The sequence below is a fragment of the Varanus komodoensis genome, unplaced genomic scaffold (genome assembly GCF_004798865.1).
Source record: "Varanus komodoensis strain SLA01 unplaced genomic scaffold, ASM479886v1 scaffold3, whole genome shotgun sequence".
Classification (NCBI taxonomy): domain Eukaryota; kingdom Metazoa; phylum Chordata; class Lepidosauria; order Squamata; family Varanidae; genus Varanus; species Varanus komodoensis.
Window position 1 is genome coordinate 4,898,793 of NW_025335761.1, and position 18,001 is coordinate 4,916,793.

An 18,001-nucleotide genomic window follows, 5' to 3' on the forward strand; every position below is an offset into this window, starting at 1 on the left:
AAAGATTTTTTTCAGGAAGTGCTGGAAACACTCTAATGACGGAATTGATGTGAACCAACAGCCCAAGGTGGGTTGCTATCCATGATGGGTTGTCATGTTATGTGAAGCTTGACTGATTTCCCCAGATTGACTTGTGCATGAGCAATAAGCTATCCTTGCAACCTATTTCTTGTTCTAGGGGTTATTCTACCTATTATGAATTGTTGGGCCATCCAAACCCAAAGATCAACCCAATCAAGGGTAGGGGGTAATAAGCTTGCAAGCTCCATGATAAGAGCAGCAAAATACACAGGCAGGAATTTCTGTCCAAAAGCACCTGATTCCCACTTAAAAGCCCAGGAGCTCTGTGAATGCTCTGTTTTCAATGAAAAAAAAAAACAAGGTGGGGGGAGGGAGATTGCACCTTTACACCTTCCTAAGCACCTAGAGGCTTGTTGGTTTTAAGTCAGTCAAGTTTGGCAGTAGCTTTGTTACCATTTTCTAGCTCATCAAGGGTATTTGATGAATGGTATTGGCAGTTTTATTCAGTGGCTTTATATCACACAACTGCAAATGGCCCTTTCTTTACAGTAAAATTAGAGGCATATTCTGAATCTTGTGGTCTTTTACTTAAATGTTCCAAGGAGACAATCCTCTGAGAGCAGATGGAAAGTATGTTGATGAGAGCAGCTTTTTGGAAAACATGCGTCACTTCTTCTGGTTTCAAAGATAAATGCCATTCTGGAAAGACAATGTAACCAATGTTATGAACAGGAAAACGAATGAGCACTGCTGATAGACAACTCTCTGGTTGCTTCTATGTGTTGCCCTCCTAAATCCAGCATCTTGTTTGTTCATATCTGCATATGCTTTGTTTCTTTCAGCTTGTTTTGCAGTTAGCCTCCACGACAAACTGTTCTATTATACGTCATTTGCAAATGCAATTAATAGCATTTTACTTCTGGCTGGAGAGATTTATTCCACATTTTATCCCATGCATTCCACAGATATGACATAAGGGCATGAAAGTAGAGGGTTAATTCCTATGCACTAGCAGAGGTCCAGCAGTATAGTATGGTGGGGCTTCCTCCCTTTTTCCTTCACTTGCAGCCTTCCATGCTGTCCAGGCTTCTGCTCTGGAACATTTTGCAACCCCCTGGAGCAGATTTTGAAGATCATCCCCTCCCAGTTCTATGGATGGAATTGCTCCCATCAGTGGATCAATGCCATTGGATACAATGCAGATTAATCTCTTTTCAGAATCAACTTATTAGCCCAGCTTAGTTGTTCTTTCCTTTGAATTAATGTGATGGGGAGGGAGAAAAGGGCTGTTCAAGCAGGCACTTCCTCCGCTACTGTGTCCTCTGCCACCCCCACCCAGTCCATGTGTTGGGAAAACGTCCACAGAGGTCCCAAGGCATAGTTCCAGTTCATAAGCATAGCCTGAATCAATTTGGCATCTTCCCTCTACAGGCATGGCGCAACAAAGGTGGAAGTGATGGGGTGAGATAGCTGGGGTGGGGCCAGTGTGTAGCCCTGCTGTCTTGCCACGTGAGGCTGATCGTGTGGAGAGAAGAATGCCTGAACAGGTCTACCATGAGAGGTGGATTCCAAGGCAGAACATCTGCTGCAGCTTGATTAAGCGGTTCCTTTCCAGCACTGATGCTGTTCATGTATTTCCTCTGCTCATTAACAGCAAGGAAGGACAGAGGGATTGATGCACTGCAGAAAAGGACGTGGAACAAGATGCAAATTCCATTAAGCTAGGAATGGATGAGTGAGCTTGGTAAGTGATCAGCAGAAATCCTGTTCAAGATATGGTGGACCGAGCTGGCTGAGATATGTGGAGAGGATGGTGAGTGAGGTGGGGTGGGGTTTTGGTACAGTTGAGGAAGAAAAATTGTTCATTGGGACTTACAAAGACCATGACATGAATGCTGAAGAGGGGTTACTGCGGCCTTCATTCTGAAGAGCCAAACCCATATAAGGCTGGTATCTAAAAGCACACACACGTCCTTTACTAAGTTTCATTAATGACACATCCCAAGAAATAACATTCAACAAGGAAGAGACAATAGACTAACTAAGCAAAATAAAAGCAAACTCAAGTTGTTCAGGAGAATAAACAAGCATGTAGGTATGTCGCTGCTAGAAAACACAGAGTTCAATCTTGTGGCTGCTTGATGCGCTCTAGATGGTCATAGAATAGGTTGGGATCCCAGTTCCAACCTTAGAAATGCATTCTGAGGTCAGAGCTGGGACTCAACCATGAAGTGCACTCGCTCTGCCCCACAGCTGATGCAGGAAGGGAGTGTTCTATCTGCAATGCTTCTCCTTGCATTCAGGGGCAAAAAGCATACATGTCTGAAACTGGCCATCTGTCTCTTTTGCAGGGCAGGAGAAGCACAGAGGCAAGGATTTTCTCCATGGTCTTCCCACCCTGGATTGGACACTGTAATTTTCCAACTTCAGAGTGATACAGGCAGCCACACTGCATGGTTCCCTCCATGCTGCTTCTCTACTTAGCAAGGTATTAGGTGTAAAAGGTCGATAAGGCATTGTTTTTCTCAATCATCACCCACTATATCCAAGCCATTTCCCCTTGTGAGCCAAGTTACACAAACAGATGTGTATTTCTTTTGTTGGTGTATTTACTTTTCTTCAAGAGACTGAATGGGCAGTGGCAGAGATGGCGTGGGGTCTGGGAGGGAGGAACCTTGGCCCACACGTTTAGCCTCACCAACCTGGTGTTCATGTTCATTTCTCCAAAGTCATGGGTTGCTTTGCATGTTGCCTGAGAGCTTTAAAAGTTTAAATCTAAATAAGAACAAAACAAAAACCATGGTGAAATGGTGATGAATACAGTTACATTTATAAGACTGAATGAGAGAACAATAAAAATCCTATATGTCTTATACTAGGATTATGCATACTAGTGGAATGTCACATTCTTTATGTGATAAGAATATCTGTTTGTTGAATGAGCATCACTAGCAAATCCCTAAAAATGAAAAGAAAACCTAAGTGGAATTACCATATCCATGTAATTGCAGTGTAACCTGAAAACAGGAACTGAACTCTTTAATTTCCCCTGCTAAGCCTCCAACTACATCTTCACAATGCAGAGTTGCTCTCTGCCACATGATGGTGCTAATTGAATAGGGAAAGCAAACAAACACTTGCAGCAACCCTGTGGTAACCCTTGCAGCATTCATGGTTTTTGTGGTTTAACCCAATTGTTATTGAAGTCCTAACATACTGAATCATGGGCAATGAATGCATGAACCGGCATTGATTACAAAACAATCCTTTCTGTGCAGGGTGACCACATGAGCAATAAGGACAGAACTCTGGTCTCTGCAGAAAACACTTCTGCATTACAGCAACAGGCACACATGGCAAGTCCCTCCCCACATTCTTTTAAAGGAGCAGGAGACCCTGCCCTTCACTGTATCTGAAGCCTCATTGTAGAGATTTTGCTTCCACCAAATGTGGTCAAAATTCTGGACCATAGCTAAGGATAAATTGAAGGCAGCACTCAATCCTTTTCACTGTCAGTGCTGAGAAGTCCTGGAAGGGCTGACACAATAAAGCTGCTGCTGCTGCTGAATGCCAGGTCAGTCCAAAATGAAATCGCCCTTATCTACAATTGAATTGTGGATCAGGCAGTTGATCTGATGTGCATTACTGAGACCTGGGTGGGGGAACTGAGCTAGTCTCTCCGAACTGTCTCTTTCTGACTTGTGGGTTGAGGAGGAAAGTCTTCCTCTCTATAGCTTTCCTTTCCATTCAAGTGCTGAGTGACTGTACCTTGTGTTGGGTTGCTGGGACAGATTAGGCATTCTGCTGGTGTATTCAGTGGAGGTAGCCTCATCTTTCAGTTTGGAGATGTGTAGAACTATGTTTCTGAAGAAGTCTCAATTTTCTCGCCAAGGTTGCTGGCTCTGGGGTGGATTAGGACTCTGTGGCAACCATGGCAATCATGGGGTTGTCTCAACATGCCAACATCCCAGCACTTTCCTAAGTCAGGGTTTGTTTGTTTGGACTGGGTGATCTGAAAGAGGGGGATTTAACCTCTATCTCACTTGGATCATTTCTTTTTGAGGTTTAGACTCTCAGCAGCCTTTCCTATCTACCAGCACAAGAGGCATATTCAAATGGCCAACCCATGGAGGCTAATAGAGTCTAACAGATTCCAGAAGGTCCTGGGGGATTTTTCTGTGGGCATGACTGGTGCTCCTTTCAAAGCTCAGGTCACTCTGTGGAATACAGAGATGATTCAGGTGCTAGACTGGATAGCACCAAAGTACCCTCTCCCTCTGAGCAGAGCCCAGCCAGCTTCTTGGGATACATCTGAGCTGAAGGCAGTGAAGTAAGAGGGAAGATGGCTAGAATGCAGGTGGTGTAAAATCTGTACTGTGTCTTGTCAAACATAGGCTAGAGCTTATTATTGAGCCTACTCTATGATAGTGAAAATAGATTGTATCTTCTTGTCGTCATCCAGTGGAAATTTTCTGAGTGGTTCATGGCCTGCCAGAATCTGGGCCACGGGGAGAAATGGTGGATTCCTGTGAAACACTGTGACAAATTTGCATGACATCTTGAAGATAAAGTTGCTCAGTTCTGCCACGTCAAGATGGGAAAAGGGGAGGAGCTTATCTCAAGGCCACCCTTGCCAGGTGGGTGGAGTGAATAGCCAGGATCTCAACTGCTGTGAGGGGGCAGGGGACAGGCGCCCCAGGAGCCAGCTGAGCCTGGTACCACTCTTGGCCCCAATATGTGATGTTGGGAGAGAAGGGCTAGCCAACTAGATGGGCAGCATACAGAGAAGAGGCCTGCCCCTCTCCAGAGGGAGGGGCCCCAGGGTTACTCAAAAGGAGATTTCTCGGAAGTAGTTACTAGATTGGGTTCAATAACCTTCTTTGTGTATGCTCAGAGAGTCATTTTGTGATTATTGTGCTTATTGGATTGGATGCACTTTGGAGAATAAAGATCTTTTGCCAAAGAATGGTCTGTTGCTTTGAAAATATGAAGGGGGAACCGAGATCCTTATAGTCTGCTCTGGATTACTGCAGTTAGTGTGTTTTATGAGGAGTGCCTTTGGAAATGGCCAGTAAAGGTCAGGTCATTCAAATCAGGGCAGTGGCACTGTTAATGGGAACGGGCCAATATGTTCATTCTAAGCAGGTACTTTTCAGTCTCCAGTTATTGCCAGTCTATGTCCAGACATGATTTAAGTGTTGGTATTAACATTCAAAACCCTAAATGACTTGGGGCCAGGTTCACTGAAAGATAGCTTCCTCCTATACATACCTGCTGAGACCCTAAGATCATCCCCAGGGCCTTTTCTGTTGTGGCATCTTGGCGAAGACCTTCTTAGGAATTGTTGTCTTTCAATTTCTGTTCGAAATATGTTGTTGTATTTTAATGGTTACATTGCTGCTAGTTTTTTACTTTGTTTTTTTCCTTCTATTGAATACTGTAGTTTTAAACTTATCTTATTTTAAATGCTTGTTGTGAACCAGTCAGAGAGCTTCAGCAATTGGGTAGTATAGAAATGTAAAAAATAAATAAATAAAATCAGGTTTGTCCTGTTGATATTTGTACATCAAACCTGGAATTTATTTCATGCCTGTGTGTGTGATGCATGCTTTGGTGCATGCACATATATGCATGCACAAATGTGTCCATTGCACTTGTATGGCCACCCGTCTCTCAGCCCATCTGCTTCAAGCTTAGTGAGTTTTGTTTGCATTTTCTTGATGGATTCACTTGATCTGAAACTTATGGTTTGGCTCGCTTCCTGGAGCTATCTGCTTTTCATGGCTTTTGAATTCCCTGCTATGGATTTGCCAACATTATGCAAACTTGACTTTTCAGCCTTAGTGTTTTTCTTATGTAAAAAAGGCAAATACTTTCCAGAAAATCATCTAAATCTTTAATTACTTTGTAGTACTCAGCATACCTCACAAGCATGTGTAACATAAAGAGCAGTTCTGCACATCATGATAAGCCACTGTGAAAATAAATACTGCTGGAGTGTGGCTGTAATTACGGGGCGAATATATGTTTCTTTACTGCCATCCACCATGACTTCTTTTCAGGGTAATTTATTGTGATTTTTGAGCCCACTCACAGTTTGCAATTAGACACACTGCTTATTTGGTTTTGGCTTTGTATTTGTATTTGTGATACAGTGTAAAATCAAGGGTTGTGTGAAGTTCGCTCACACTAGTTACACTCCATGTACGAGGAAGTACTGCTACTATTTTTATGCAAAGCACAGTTTCCACTGTGTTAAAAACATGGTTGAGTGTCACATGTAAATGCAACTATGGGAGAAATAGAAGGAGCTGGAAAAGTCATATGCACAGGGACATGTCCCTATAAGTTTCGTGTGTGTGTGTGTGTGTGTGTGTGTGTGTGTGTCTTCTAGATCCATTAAGCTTATGTGCACGCTCACTGGGGCAAAGGAGTGGAGACTCAAAATCACTTCACAGCTGCTTCTTCCCAAAAGCCAAAACAAGTCCTTTTCCCCGTGCCAATTTTGGCAGGAGAAAGTGCTATTGAAGACCATGTGATTTTCTTCTGAGTAGACAGGCCTATGATGCATGTTCAGCTAGTTGTTCCTGGCCCAGAGCATTTAAAAAAGTTAATCACACATTCACCCCTGCACTCATGCACATTAGCAAATATGCTTAAAGGAAAAGCTCAGTAAGACATTTCCACATTGCAGCTCTGCTCCACCCAGCCACTTGCTGCTGAAACCACTTCCAAACAGTGCTGCAGGTGTAGGGTTTGGGCCCATTCCTCCTATAGAAGAGCCTTCCAGGGTTGTGGATATAAACTCAGATTCTGATTCAGACAAAGAGGAGCCAAAGAGGAGGATCTGCAGCTGAAATGCCAAGATCAAGTGTCGCAGAGATAAGCCAGGTAGTCACTGAGAATCAGTTTCAAATTCTGTAAGAAAGTTTAGTGAGCAAACTGATGTGGGGAGGGGTGGATTTAATTGCATTAATCCACTGACATGGTGTCAGTTTAATAGGGTGTCAGACACTCTGAACAGCTGGTCCTGAAACAGAAGGACCCACCCTGAGTGTGCCGTTTGCTCTTTTCAGTTTTGAAGGGAGCAGCTTGGAATCAACATCTTATCATTAAGCTACATTTCCCTAATGCCTAGTATTCTAACTCTCCTTGTTTCTTTCGTTATTGCCTTCTGTAATGCTCTTCATTTGTAGTCCAAAGCCGGCCTAGCTGGTCAGCTTTAACATATAAAAATCCTTTTAGTTAGAAAGCTTTGTTCTGGTCTGTTAGGAAGAAGGACGTGAAGTACGGCCATAATAGCAGGTTGAGAACATGCTGAAATACATGCTGTGGAAGAAAATGCAATTTATATAAAAGCTGTGATATAAATGGTTTGAAGAATGCCAGGCCCTAATGGTAGAAATAATGTGAGGAGATCAGTTTGGAGTGTGAGTCCCACCACTCTTTTCTTTGCAATAGCTTCTATGTTTGGTTTCAAATAGGAAGGCAGTGAAGGTTGATTGTGATGTGCAGGAATGAATCCCATTTCCAGCTAGACATGATTTTGGAGGCATCTAGACCTGACTGAGAATAGAATGCAGCATTTCAAATCAGTGGTGTATGTTCTGATTTCCCTCAATCCTGAATTGATCCCCATCTGTTTTATTATAGCGGAATGGCATCAGTTCAGGCATTCCGACATGTTATTGAAATGTATTGTGAAAAATAAACCTGTATTGAAGTGCTGCCTTTAATAATATAGTAAGGGAGGGGATTGATAAAATGCTTTTTCAAAGTTCTTCATCCAACATTACTTAAAAATCTGTAGACAGATACTTTGAGAAAAGCTTCACTGTTATTCACAAAATAGGAGGGGATTCAGTCTGAAAAATGCTCCATTTTCTAAGGTCACTGAGTTTATATCTGAGTGGATTTTGAGGCAAGAACACCCAGCTCATGTCTAGACCAGGCTTCTCCAGCCTGGCACTCCCCAGTTATTTTGGTCCTTGGCAGTGCTTTTTTTGTAAAATAAAAAAGGTGCCAGAACTCACGTCGCCGCCGGAAGCAAGCACACACACCAAAATCACTTCATAAAATCCATTGAAAAAAGGTGCTGGAACGCCATTCTGGTGCGTTCTGCGACAAAAAGGCCCTGGTCCTTGGTTCCCATCAGCCCTGATCAGTGGAGGCAGTGGCCAGGAATACTGGCTGTTGTAGGGCAAAACATTTGGAGCTTACCTGGTTGCTTTAACCCTAAATTTGAGAGGTCAATTTTGTATGTCATACAAAAGTTCCAAAACATGTGGATAGAAAAACACTGACAAACACAAAGCAGAATTTGAATATGTCCATGAGCTACTGGTCTCCCACAGGAAAGCATTGTTTTGATAAACTTGTCGAACACTGACACACACACATCCCAGGTGTCAGCTGGAGATGAGATTTCTCAACTGTGGATGATTGCAAGCAACTTGTGGTTAGTAACCAAACTGTACAGGGAGCTGGGAGGGACAGGGCTAGGGTAAGATAAACAACACCACAAGGAGCTTTAAAAGCCCAGCAGGGAAAGGGGAAGCACACACATACATGTGTGCTTGTATGAGAAAGATCTTGGTGCCAACCAACTGAGGTGACATACAGACGACTGCAGAATCTGTGAGTGGGAACAAGGTAGGTGGATAAAATTTACTGCAATGTTCCAAATCCTTATAGGCACTCTAAGACTGGGTTCAAGGAGTATCCTCTTACAAAGCTTGTGCTTTCTCTTATTTATTTTTAATATTTATATACTGCATTATCTGCTAAAATGTCATCAAGGAGGTATACAGCAATTTAAAACAATACAAAGAGGAATGTGAAAAATAATAAAAACTCGATATTTTCAAAGGTTTCATTGAAGGGATACGTTTCTGCAGCCTTGAAAACCAAGATATTTTCTGATCTACCCAGAATGGAGAACTTTCATTCAAGATTGAGTCCAGTTCCCAGAGAAAACTGACCCCAAAGGATTCATGAAGCTTGCCTGAGTATGCAGTTCTTAAACAGAAACACCAGTTAAAATAGCAGCTTTCTATAGCCAATCTGATATTTTATAATGAAGCCAACTTCCCATAAAAATAAAACATGCAAATCTGATCATGTATCTCCATCCAAATTTCACTGAGCAAAAGGGAAGTCTTCCTAAAAATATTGGCTGGAGAGTATTAAGAATTAAAGAACTTTAGAACTATTTTTGTCCTTTTCAAGGCACTATCAAACCTAGTCAAACTGGGCTTATAAGACGAGATCACTGTGGTGATATATGACTATCAGATGAGGTCAACACCAGGGCCAGGAAGACTTCCTGGACAGTTCCTATTTGTTCCCTTGGAGTTTGCATAGGAGAACTTCCTGGTGGCTTCTGCCCTTGGGTAGGATTGTCTCATATAGCCTAATTAAAGTCAGTGGAGCACAGATAGATGCAAAAGTGCTATGTGAGGAAGAATCCCTAATGGTGAGACCTTTCGAGTTATCTCCTGAGCAAATTGATGGCAGTTACATTACTTGAGACTAGATAAAAATTTGTTGATAGGGCCATAGGGATTAGGAAATCTTCTACTGGCATTTTAGCTTTGAACTTTTCTTAGTCAGGAGATGAAATCAATGTGATATACCTCCTGAGCTGCATAACCACAGCAGCATTAGTCTAGATGTGTGATATTGGATGACTCATTCTGGAAGGGTGAGACAAGGTGAGATGACGTTATGAACTATGTTGATTTAATGACATCTATTGTGGTCTGGTTCACCACAATGAAATAGGAGGAGTTTATCTTCCTAATACTTTCTAGACATTGCTATCTTTGTATGGAGAAAAAATATAAAGGTGTGGAAAAAATTCAGAAGCTTTCTCCTGCTCCCTGCAGTTTTCTCTCTTCCACCCTTTTCTGTTCCCACCTGCCTTCAAATCTATATGCAGACCATGAGGTGTAAATTTCAACATACTTGATAGTGAGTAAATCCTACTTAACATTGTAGGACTGACTTATGAGTAAGTATGCTAAAGATTGTGTAGTTCATAATTAGAGACCTTACCTGCAATCTGAAATAGTACATTCTTGACACAGGTTTGATACTTTATCTGTTATTAATGAGAATTCAATCATAGGAAAGCTTCAGTATTGCAAAGGACAGGTGACTATTTCATCAGATGGTAGAATTTCCATGGTATAATGTGATAGCCATAAGAAAATCTACCTCGCAAAGCTATTGTAAGTAGAAGATGCAGATGCTGTTACTTGTTAATCTCAAGCAATATATTTAGAAACAGAGTTTAAAACATCTTATGTGTTTCTCACTATGTAAACAAACACATCTTTAAAAATTACACACTCTTGCTTAAACTATATTAAGCCTACTGAAAACAATAGGACTAGGAAGTCCTAAATGCAAAATAAACCTAGTTTGAGCAATTGATGGAAAGTAGCTAGAGTTGTATTTCAGCCAGATCTTTGGACCACACTTTCCAGAATTTGTGGTCATGCTGGCTGGGGCTGCTGGAAGCTGAAGTCCAAAATATCTGGGGCATATCAGGTTGATGAAGGCTGGTCTAGAACATGAACAGGATGTACCTGTTCTAAAACACCAGGAGAAGGAAGATTGCCTTCATGGATGTATAGTAGATCATACCCCTTAATAGTACATTAAACAAATAGGCTTACTCTAGAGTAACCCAGTTTGATGTCTAGAGATGAACATCTGTACATATTTCATCTAGGAGAGCTTGCTTTTGAGTACATTTGCATGGGATTGAGCTACACAGTGTTAATGCTCATGTCCGATTATTCAGAGAATGTGCACATATAAAGGTTAGTCCTGTTTAGTCATTCAGAAAGGGGTTAAAGTGACACAAGGGGAAGGCACACTTCAGCCTTGTGTTTCTTCTTTGTTGAGTTCCCTGCCCTCTGCTGGTGGAGTGTGACTGTGCCTTGTTTGTGGGGACTCTCACGGGGATTGAAAACACTGGATTCTCAGTGCATGGAGAGAAGATGCTTTTCTCTTCCGATAGTCGGTCTCCACAAGTGGAGATGATGAACGCAGTGAAGAGGGCAGGACTGGAGTATATCCTCCCCTTGCAAGTTGATTCCCTTTTGAATGACTGAATAGGGATTTTTGGTCCAGAAATTACTCTACCCTTAAAACATTTTCCATTGGAAGGACTCAACACATGGTCATCCCAGTAGTTAATCTTTAGTGCATTGTTTCTTCAGTAATGGTACATATTGTTGTCTGTCTCTACTCTTCACCCCCTTCCATATGGGTTTTATCCCTTGTCCTACTCATATACTGCTAGGGCTGTACAACTGGTTTGCTCTTGTGCCATTGATGGCAATTCGATCTTCCAAAATCAGCAGGAGGAACTTTGCAGGGTATGATGAGAAAATAGCAGATGTGCCAAAATTAGGTACAATTTGAGGACATGGGCTTAGGTTAATGATGGGAAATAGTGGGGACCTAGCTGTTGTGGGACTCAAATGACAATCAGCCCCAACCGGCAATGTTGGAGAATGATGGAACGTATAGCCCAGCAACATCTGGAAAGCCACCCCCCACCACCACCATAACAAGCAGCACCTGCCACATTTCTCTCTTCTGCGCAAGCATTGAAGATCCAGCTCTGTCTCCTTTGTCCAGCTTTGCATCAGGTCATTTAACTAGAAAGGGGTCTTCTCTTTTACATTTTATTAGACTGATACATCTTTTAGTGCAGGGGACAGTACCCTGTGGCCCTCCAGGTGTTTTGGGCTACAACTCCCATCATCCCTCACCCTTGGCTGTGCTGGCTAATGCCGATGAGAGCTGTGGGCTAAAATTATCTGGTGAGCTACAAGTTGCCTAGTCCTGCTCTGGTATGCATCTGTCCATGTGCATAAAAACTATCTTGATATAGCAGGTCAGCCATTCCAAACCTACAGATAGACGGCTCGAACTACAACTCCTAGCATACTTATGTAGTGGATGCTGGCTGTAGATGATGGAATTGGTCTAATATACCTAAGAGGTGCCAGGTTATGGGATGCTGCTCTGAGATGTCACAGTGTCTTTCCCTCAGCCTAGTGACTCCTTGAAGGCACTGAATCCTTGTGGATGGTACTGGAAGCTGCCTGTGACTTCCCTGTTGTTGCATGGAGACAGGGAGCCCCGATGGCACTAAACAAATACTGCCTAATAAATATACATGCCTTATGGGTAGAAAAGTGAATCCAGGGAATTGCTGCCATTTCTTGACTCCTTTGCAAACAATAGTGGGAACTGTTAGTCTTACAACATTGCTCACCCTTCAGTGGATGCAGGACAAGATGTGTATAATTTATTGTGGTGGGCAAGGCACACAGAACATAACAGGACTGGCTTCTGAAGAGTGCGCCGTCTGGTTTTAACCCTTTGCAACTGCTCCTAAGAATAAGCAATATTATTATAGTGGGACCTACCCCTGAGTAAATATAGTCTGCATTTGGCAACCAGAGTTAGGCTAGTCCAAACCCATTGAGTCCAACATGTGCACAATTGGGGTCTAAAATAATACTTTAAAGTTGTTGAAAGTTGGTCCAGTACTAGCAGCTATAACAAATTTTAATAACTTTAAAACAAAATCTCATCTTTTTCATCTGACAGTATCATCTGGCTGCACTGAAACCATTGTAAGGATGCACAGTGGTACATTTTGAAGCAAAACTACATTTCTTCTTGTTAGTCCTGAGAGGCAGCTCTGCTTCCTCTAATTATCATAAAGCAGTGGACAGCACACATTTAACCCATATTTCAGCTCTTAATTTCTTGTCTCTCTTGAACCCCCACATTCCTTACGACGATCTACGATTTCATACTTTGAAATAGCCTTTCTGTTTTTAAACAAACAAAAAACTGTCTTCGTCATTAAAGATGCTTAAAAATAGTAAAATAGTTCAAGGGATGGGCCTTTGTGATGTCACAGGTACCAGCCAATCAGCTCTGTGAACAGCTGGCTGCTGCTGTAAACAAGCAGAACTGGGTTTCCCAGATGTGACTCTGCAAGGGACTAGATCATGTGACTAGTGATGCCTCTTCTTATGTTCATCTGTACTCACCTGAGTATTGCTGATTCAGCTTCATTTTTATCTTTACTGTTATGGATTGATTGATCTGACTGCCCAGTAACTAGAATGTTTCGGCTTGTGTACAGATCAACTGAAAACTTTAAATGCAGAGAACAACGAAAGGCATAATAAAATCAAGATAAAACCAACATCAAAGGGTTTTAAAAGCATGTAAACCCAAAGTAAAACTAGCAGCAAAATAAAGCTGTTTTTTAAATGCCAGGGGAAATAGAAAGCTCTTCGTATGGCACTGAAGAAAACCCCCTAGCATGGGTGTTAGATGAGTTTCTCTGGAGAATGCAATTCACAGAGAGAAAAGTTCCTCTCTCAGCTTGTCCTGCATTTGGAGAGATTTTTATCTGTAGAAAAATGTATTTTCACAGTAGAGCACAGTATATTTGTTTACTTCTTCCCAACCAACTGGCCATTAGGCGGTGCCTTACCCATTCCTACCGTGTGCAACACTTACATTCACAGTTGGTGTTTGATGGGCATTATTCTTGCTATCAAATAATGCATGCTAGCACATTTATCCATGAGGGACGCTTCACATTATCATTCACTTTCATTCATTTCCCCTCCTATTGCTCCAGCTCCTTACCGACTTCTGCTTTCTCTTTTCCCTGTCACAGGCGATTCAACCTCTGCCAGTATGGAGAGGCTGCCTCCGCCACCACCTCCAACCATGAATTTGCGCTTTGTGCCGGAACAACTCCAGCCGCCATATATGAAATTTTCTGAGTGGAAATTCAAGCTGTTCAAAGTGAGGCCGCTAGGAAAGCCACTTCCTGAAGATAACCATCTGGCTAGCAGCGATAAAGAAGTGGCAGCTTCTCTGGTCAGAGTCACCGAGCAACAGGTTGATTCAGCAGCTTTCGTGTCACAACATGTGCCCTTTGAAGCAGGCACAGAACTGAACAAAAGTATGCCGGCAATAAATAAAGTCGTCGTTCACAGCAGCTATAAAGAGATAGAAACTCATCAAGCAAACCTGCAGCACCTCTGTCGCATTTGTGGTGGTTCGTTTAAAACTGACCCTTGCAAGAGAAGCCACCCTGTTCATGGGCCGGTGGATGAGGAGATGCAGGCGCTTCTGAGAAAGAGAGAGAGAAGGGCCACATCGTGGCCAGAACTTCTCGCCAAGGTGTTTAAGGTTGACGTGAGAGGAGACATTGACACGATCCACCCCACTCACTTTTGCCACAATTGTTGGAATGTGGTTCAAAGGAAGTTCAGCAATTCCCCGTGTGAAGTGTATTTTCCGAGGAATGACACAATGGAGTGGCATCCACATTCAGCCAACTGTGATGTTTGTAGCACTTCCTTCCATGGGGTCAAGAGAAAAAAACAAGCCCTGAATCCGCAGTTGAGCAAAAAGCTCAAGAACACGACAGGGCATGCTAGAATAATAAGGCGCGTGAGAACTATGAAACCAGTGAACAAGAGCTTAATGAAGAAGATTGCCAACTGCAGCAAGATCCACCTCAGTACCAGTAGACTTGCAGTAGACTATCCTAAAGACTTTGTAAAGTCAATCTCTTGCCAAGTCTGTGAGCATATCCTGTCTGACCCAGTAGAAACAACATGCAAACACTTATTCTGCAGGGTCTGCATTTTTAAATGTCTCAAAGTAATGGGGAGCTACTGCCCGTCCTGTCGCTATCCTTGCTTTCCAACTGATTTGGAGAGCCCTGTGAAATCCTTTCTGAATATCCTCAATGGTTTGGCTGTGAGATGCCCAGTGAAAGATTGTCTTGAGGAGGTCTCACTGGGGAAGTACTGCCACCATCTTTCCAGTCACAAAGAGGTAGAGGACCAAGATGGCTATGTGTATGTCAACAAGGGTGGCCGTCCAAGACAGCACTTACTCTCACTGACCCGGAGAGGGCAAAAGCATCGCCTACGAGAGCTCAAACTTCAAGTAAAAGCTTTTGCAGAGAAAGAAGAGGGGGGAGATGTAAAGTCTGTGTGTCTAACTTTGTTCCTACTGGCTCTGAGATCTAGAAATGAACACAGGCAAGCTGATGAGTTGGAAGCTATAATGCAAGGGAAAGGATCTGGCCTCCCTCCAGCTGTTTGCTTGGCAATCCGAGTCAACACGTTTCTCAGCTGCAGCCAATACCATAAAATGTACAGGACTGTAAAAGCAATAACAGGCAGACAGATTTTCCAGCCACTGCATGCTCTTCGAACAGCTGAAAAGTCCCTCCTGCCAGGTTATCATCCTTTCGAGTGGAAACCACCCTTGAAAAATGTGTCCAGTAATACAGATGTAGGCATTATTGATGGGCTTTCAGGGATGCAGCATTTGGCTGATGACTACCCAATAGATACGATAGCAAAGAGATTTCGATACGACACAGCTTTGGTTTCTGCCCTAATGGATATGGAAGAGGACATCCTAGAAGGGCTGAAAATTCAGGACTTGGATGACTATTTGAAAGGCCCTTTCACTGTGGTGATTAAAGAGTCCTGTGATGGAATGGGGGATGTTAGTGAAAAGCACGGCTGTGGCCCAATGGTCCCCGAGAAGGCAGTTCGATTCTCTTTCACCATCATGAGCATCACTGTCTGTCATGACAGTGGGAGCACAAAGATTTTTGAAGAAACCAAGCCCAATTCAGAGCTTTGTTGCAAACCTTTGTGCCTTATGCTGGCTGATGAATCAGACCATGAGACACTCACGGCCATCCTGAGTCCTCTTATAGCAGAAAGAGAGTCCATGAAGAGTAGTGTATTAATCCTGGATATGGCTGGAATCCCCAGAATGTTCAAGTTCATCTTCAGAGGCACTGGGTATGATGAAAAGCTTGTCCGTGAAGTAGAGGGCCTGGAAGCCTCTGGCTCTACTTACATTTGTACTCTTTGTGATGCAACACGCGTGGAAGCCTCTCAGAATTTGATCCTCCACTCCATTACAAGGAATCATGCTGAAAACCTGGAAAGGTATGAGGTGTGGAGGTCCAACCCCTACCATGAAACTGTTGATGAACTACGTGACAGAGTGAAGGGTGTTTCTGCCAAACCATTTATTGAGACTGTACCATCAATAGATGCATTGCACTGCGACATTGGCAATGCAGCTGAGTTTTACAAGATATTCCAGCTTGAGATTGGTGAAGTGTACAAAAATCCTGATGCACCAAAAGAAGAGAGAAAGAGGTGGCAGTGCACTCTTGATAAACACCTCAGAAAGAAAATGAATCTGAAGCCTTTAACAAGGATGAATGGAAATTTTGCTCGAAAGCTTATGACGAAAGAGACTGTGGAAGCAGTTTGTGAACTAATTGGGTGTGAGGAGAGGCATGAAGCCCTCCGAGAACTCATGGACCTGTACCTTAAGATGAAACCAGTATGGCGCTCTTCATGTCCCACCAAAGAATGTCCAGAACTGGTGTGCCAGTACAGTTTCAATTCTCAACGTTTTGCAGAGTTGTTGTCCACAAAGTTCAGGTATAGATATGATGGCAAGATTACCAATTATTTCCACAAAACTCTTGCTCATGTTCCAGAAATTATAGAGAGAGATGGCTCCATTGGTGCTTGGGCAAGTGAAGGAAATGAGTCTGGGAACAAACTGTTTAGGCGCTTTCGAAAAATGAATGCCAGACAATCAAAATGCTATGAAATGGAAGATGTCTTAAAACACCATTGGCTGTATACTTCAAAGCATTTGCAGAAGTTCATGAATGCTCATAATGCATTGAAAAGCCAGGGGTTCACCAACAATACAGAGCAGAGTGCACAAGATTTTGTGGAAGACACTTTCGAAATTGCTGATTCCATGGATTTCTAGGAGAGAAAAATGGCTTTGGTTTTGAATCTAAATTGCCTTTAATGGGGTGCAGGCAGATGTAGTATTTTTTTACCCTGGGTGGTAAAGAGTTCTGCCGTGGATGGAAGGCATTTGATGGTGGGCTGTTCTGGACAATAGATTCCAGAGCAAGGTAGTGGGCACTGGTAGAGCGGTGTGGCTTAGTAGCCACTTGGTAAGAGGAAAATGGAAAGGAAGGTAGCAGTTTTATTCTTATTTCATTATATGATACAGGGTTGGTGTTTTGTTTTTGTATTGTTAAACTTGAGGAGCTTTAGAAAAAAATCCAATGTTGGTTTATAATACAGAGAGAAAAATGAATCTTTACTTGTGTAACTAGGTTTTAGCTACCCTGGGAATCTGTTTGAATATAGGTAATAAATATTTTACATACAAGTTCAAGTTTTCCAAAACATGGAGTTGCTTAGATGCAGGCCTAGTGAACTGAACTCTGAATTTTGATAAAATATTTTTAACAAGTATAACTGTGAAGCCTCTGAAGATCTCAAACACCTCCAAAAGTTTCAAATATTATCAACATTGATGGGATAGAAATCTAATAAATAAAATAAAAAATAATTTTTGTGTTATACATCGATCATATACATAAATAATATACATAAAAGTTTCTGTATAACATATTTTTAAACTAGTGTACCTGCTGTTAAATGAGATACTTAAAAGTACCTCTTTAATCTCTGTATAAGGGGTTCATTATATTTTGATAATAGTTGGTAAGCAGAATCAGAATTTCAGTATTGCTTTTCTATTCAGTGAAGTTGTGCATTGCTGGATATATTTAAAACAGATTGGATTGAATCCAGACAGTCATGAAAGCCACGAAAGGCACGACTACCTTAGGTCCCATTGATTTCAATGGATCTGTTCTAAATATGACAAAATCTGGATTCAATCCAGAGAAGGTCAGTCAAGCTTAAGTCCAATTAAAATTAATGAGACAAACTAGTTGTGACTAACTGTCCATTGGTTTAACTGGGACTTAAGAGCAGCTAAATTATACTGGATTGGAGATATGAGATAAATAGCTGAACATCTGGACCATAATACT

The 18,001-nt window shown here is 42.2% G+C and overlaps 1 protein-coding gene across 2 annotated transcripts; it reads left to right on the plus strand.

Annotated features, from left to right (window-relative positions):
* The first annotated feature begins 2,488 nt into the window (after nt 1-2,488).
* On the plus strand, nt 2,489-17,755 carry RAG1 (recombination activating 1). Of its 2 annotated transcripts, none has more exons than XM_044436595.1 (2): nt 2,489-2,509; nt 13,751-17,755. In XM_044436595.1, the coding sequence occupies exon 2, from the start codon at nt 13,771-13,773 to the stop codon at nt 16,912-16,914; it is 3,144 nt and encodes a 1,047-aa protein (XP_044292530.1). In that variant the 5' UTR covers nt 2,489-2,509; nt 13,751-13,770; the 3' UTR covers nt 16,915-17,755. The 2 variants fall into 2 exon arrangements, with proteins under 2 accessions (XP_044292530.1, XP_044292529.1); XM_044436594.1 differs by lacking the exon at nt 2,489-2,509 and adding an exon at nt 3,459-3,595.
* The last annotated feature ends 246 nt before the right edge of the window (nt 17,756-18,001 follow it).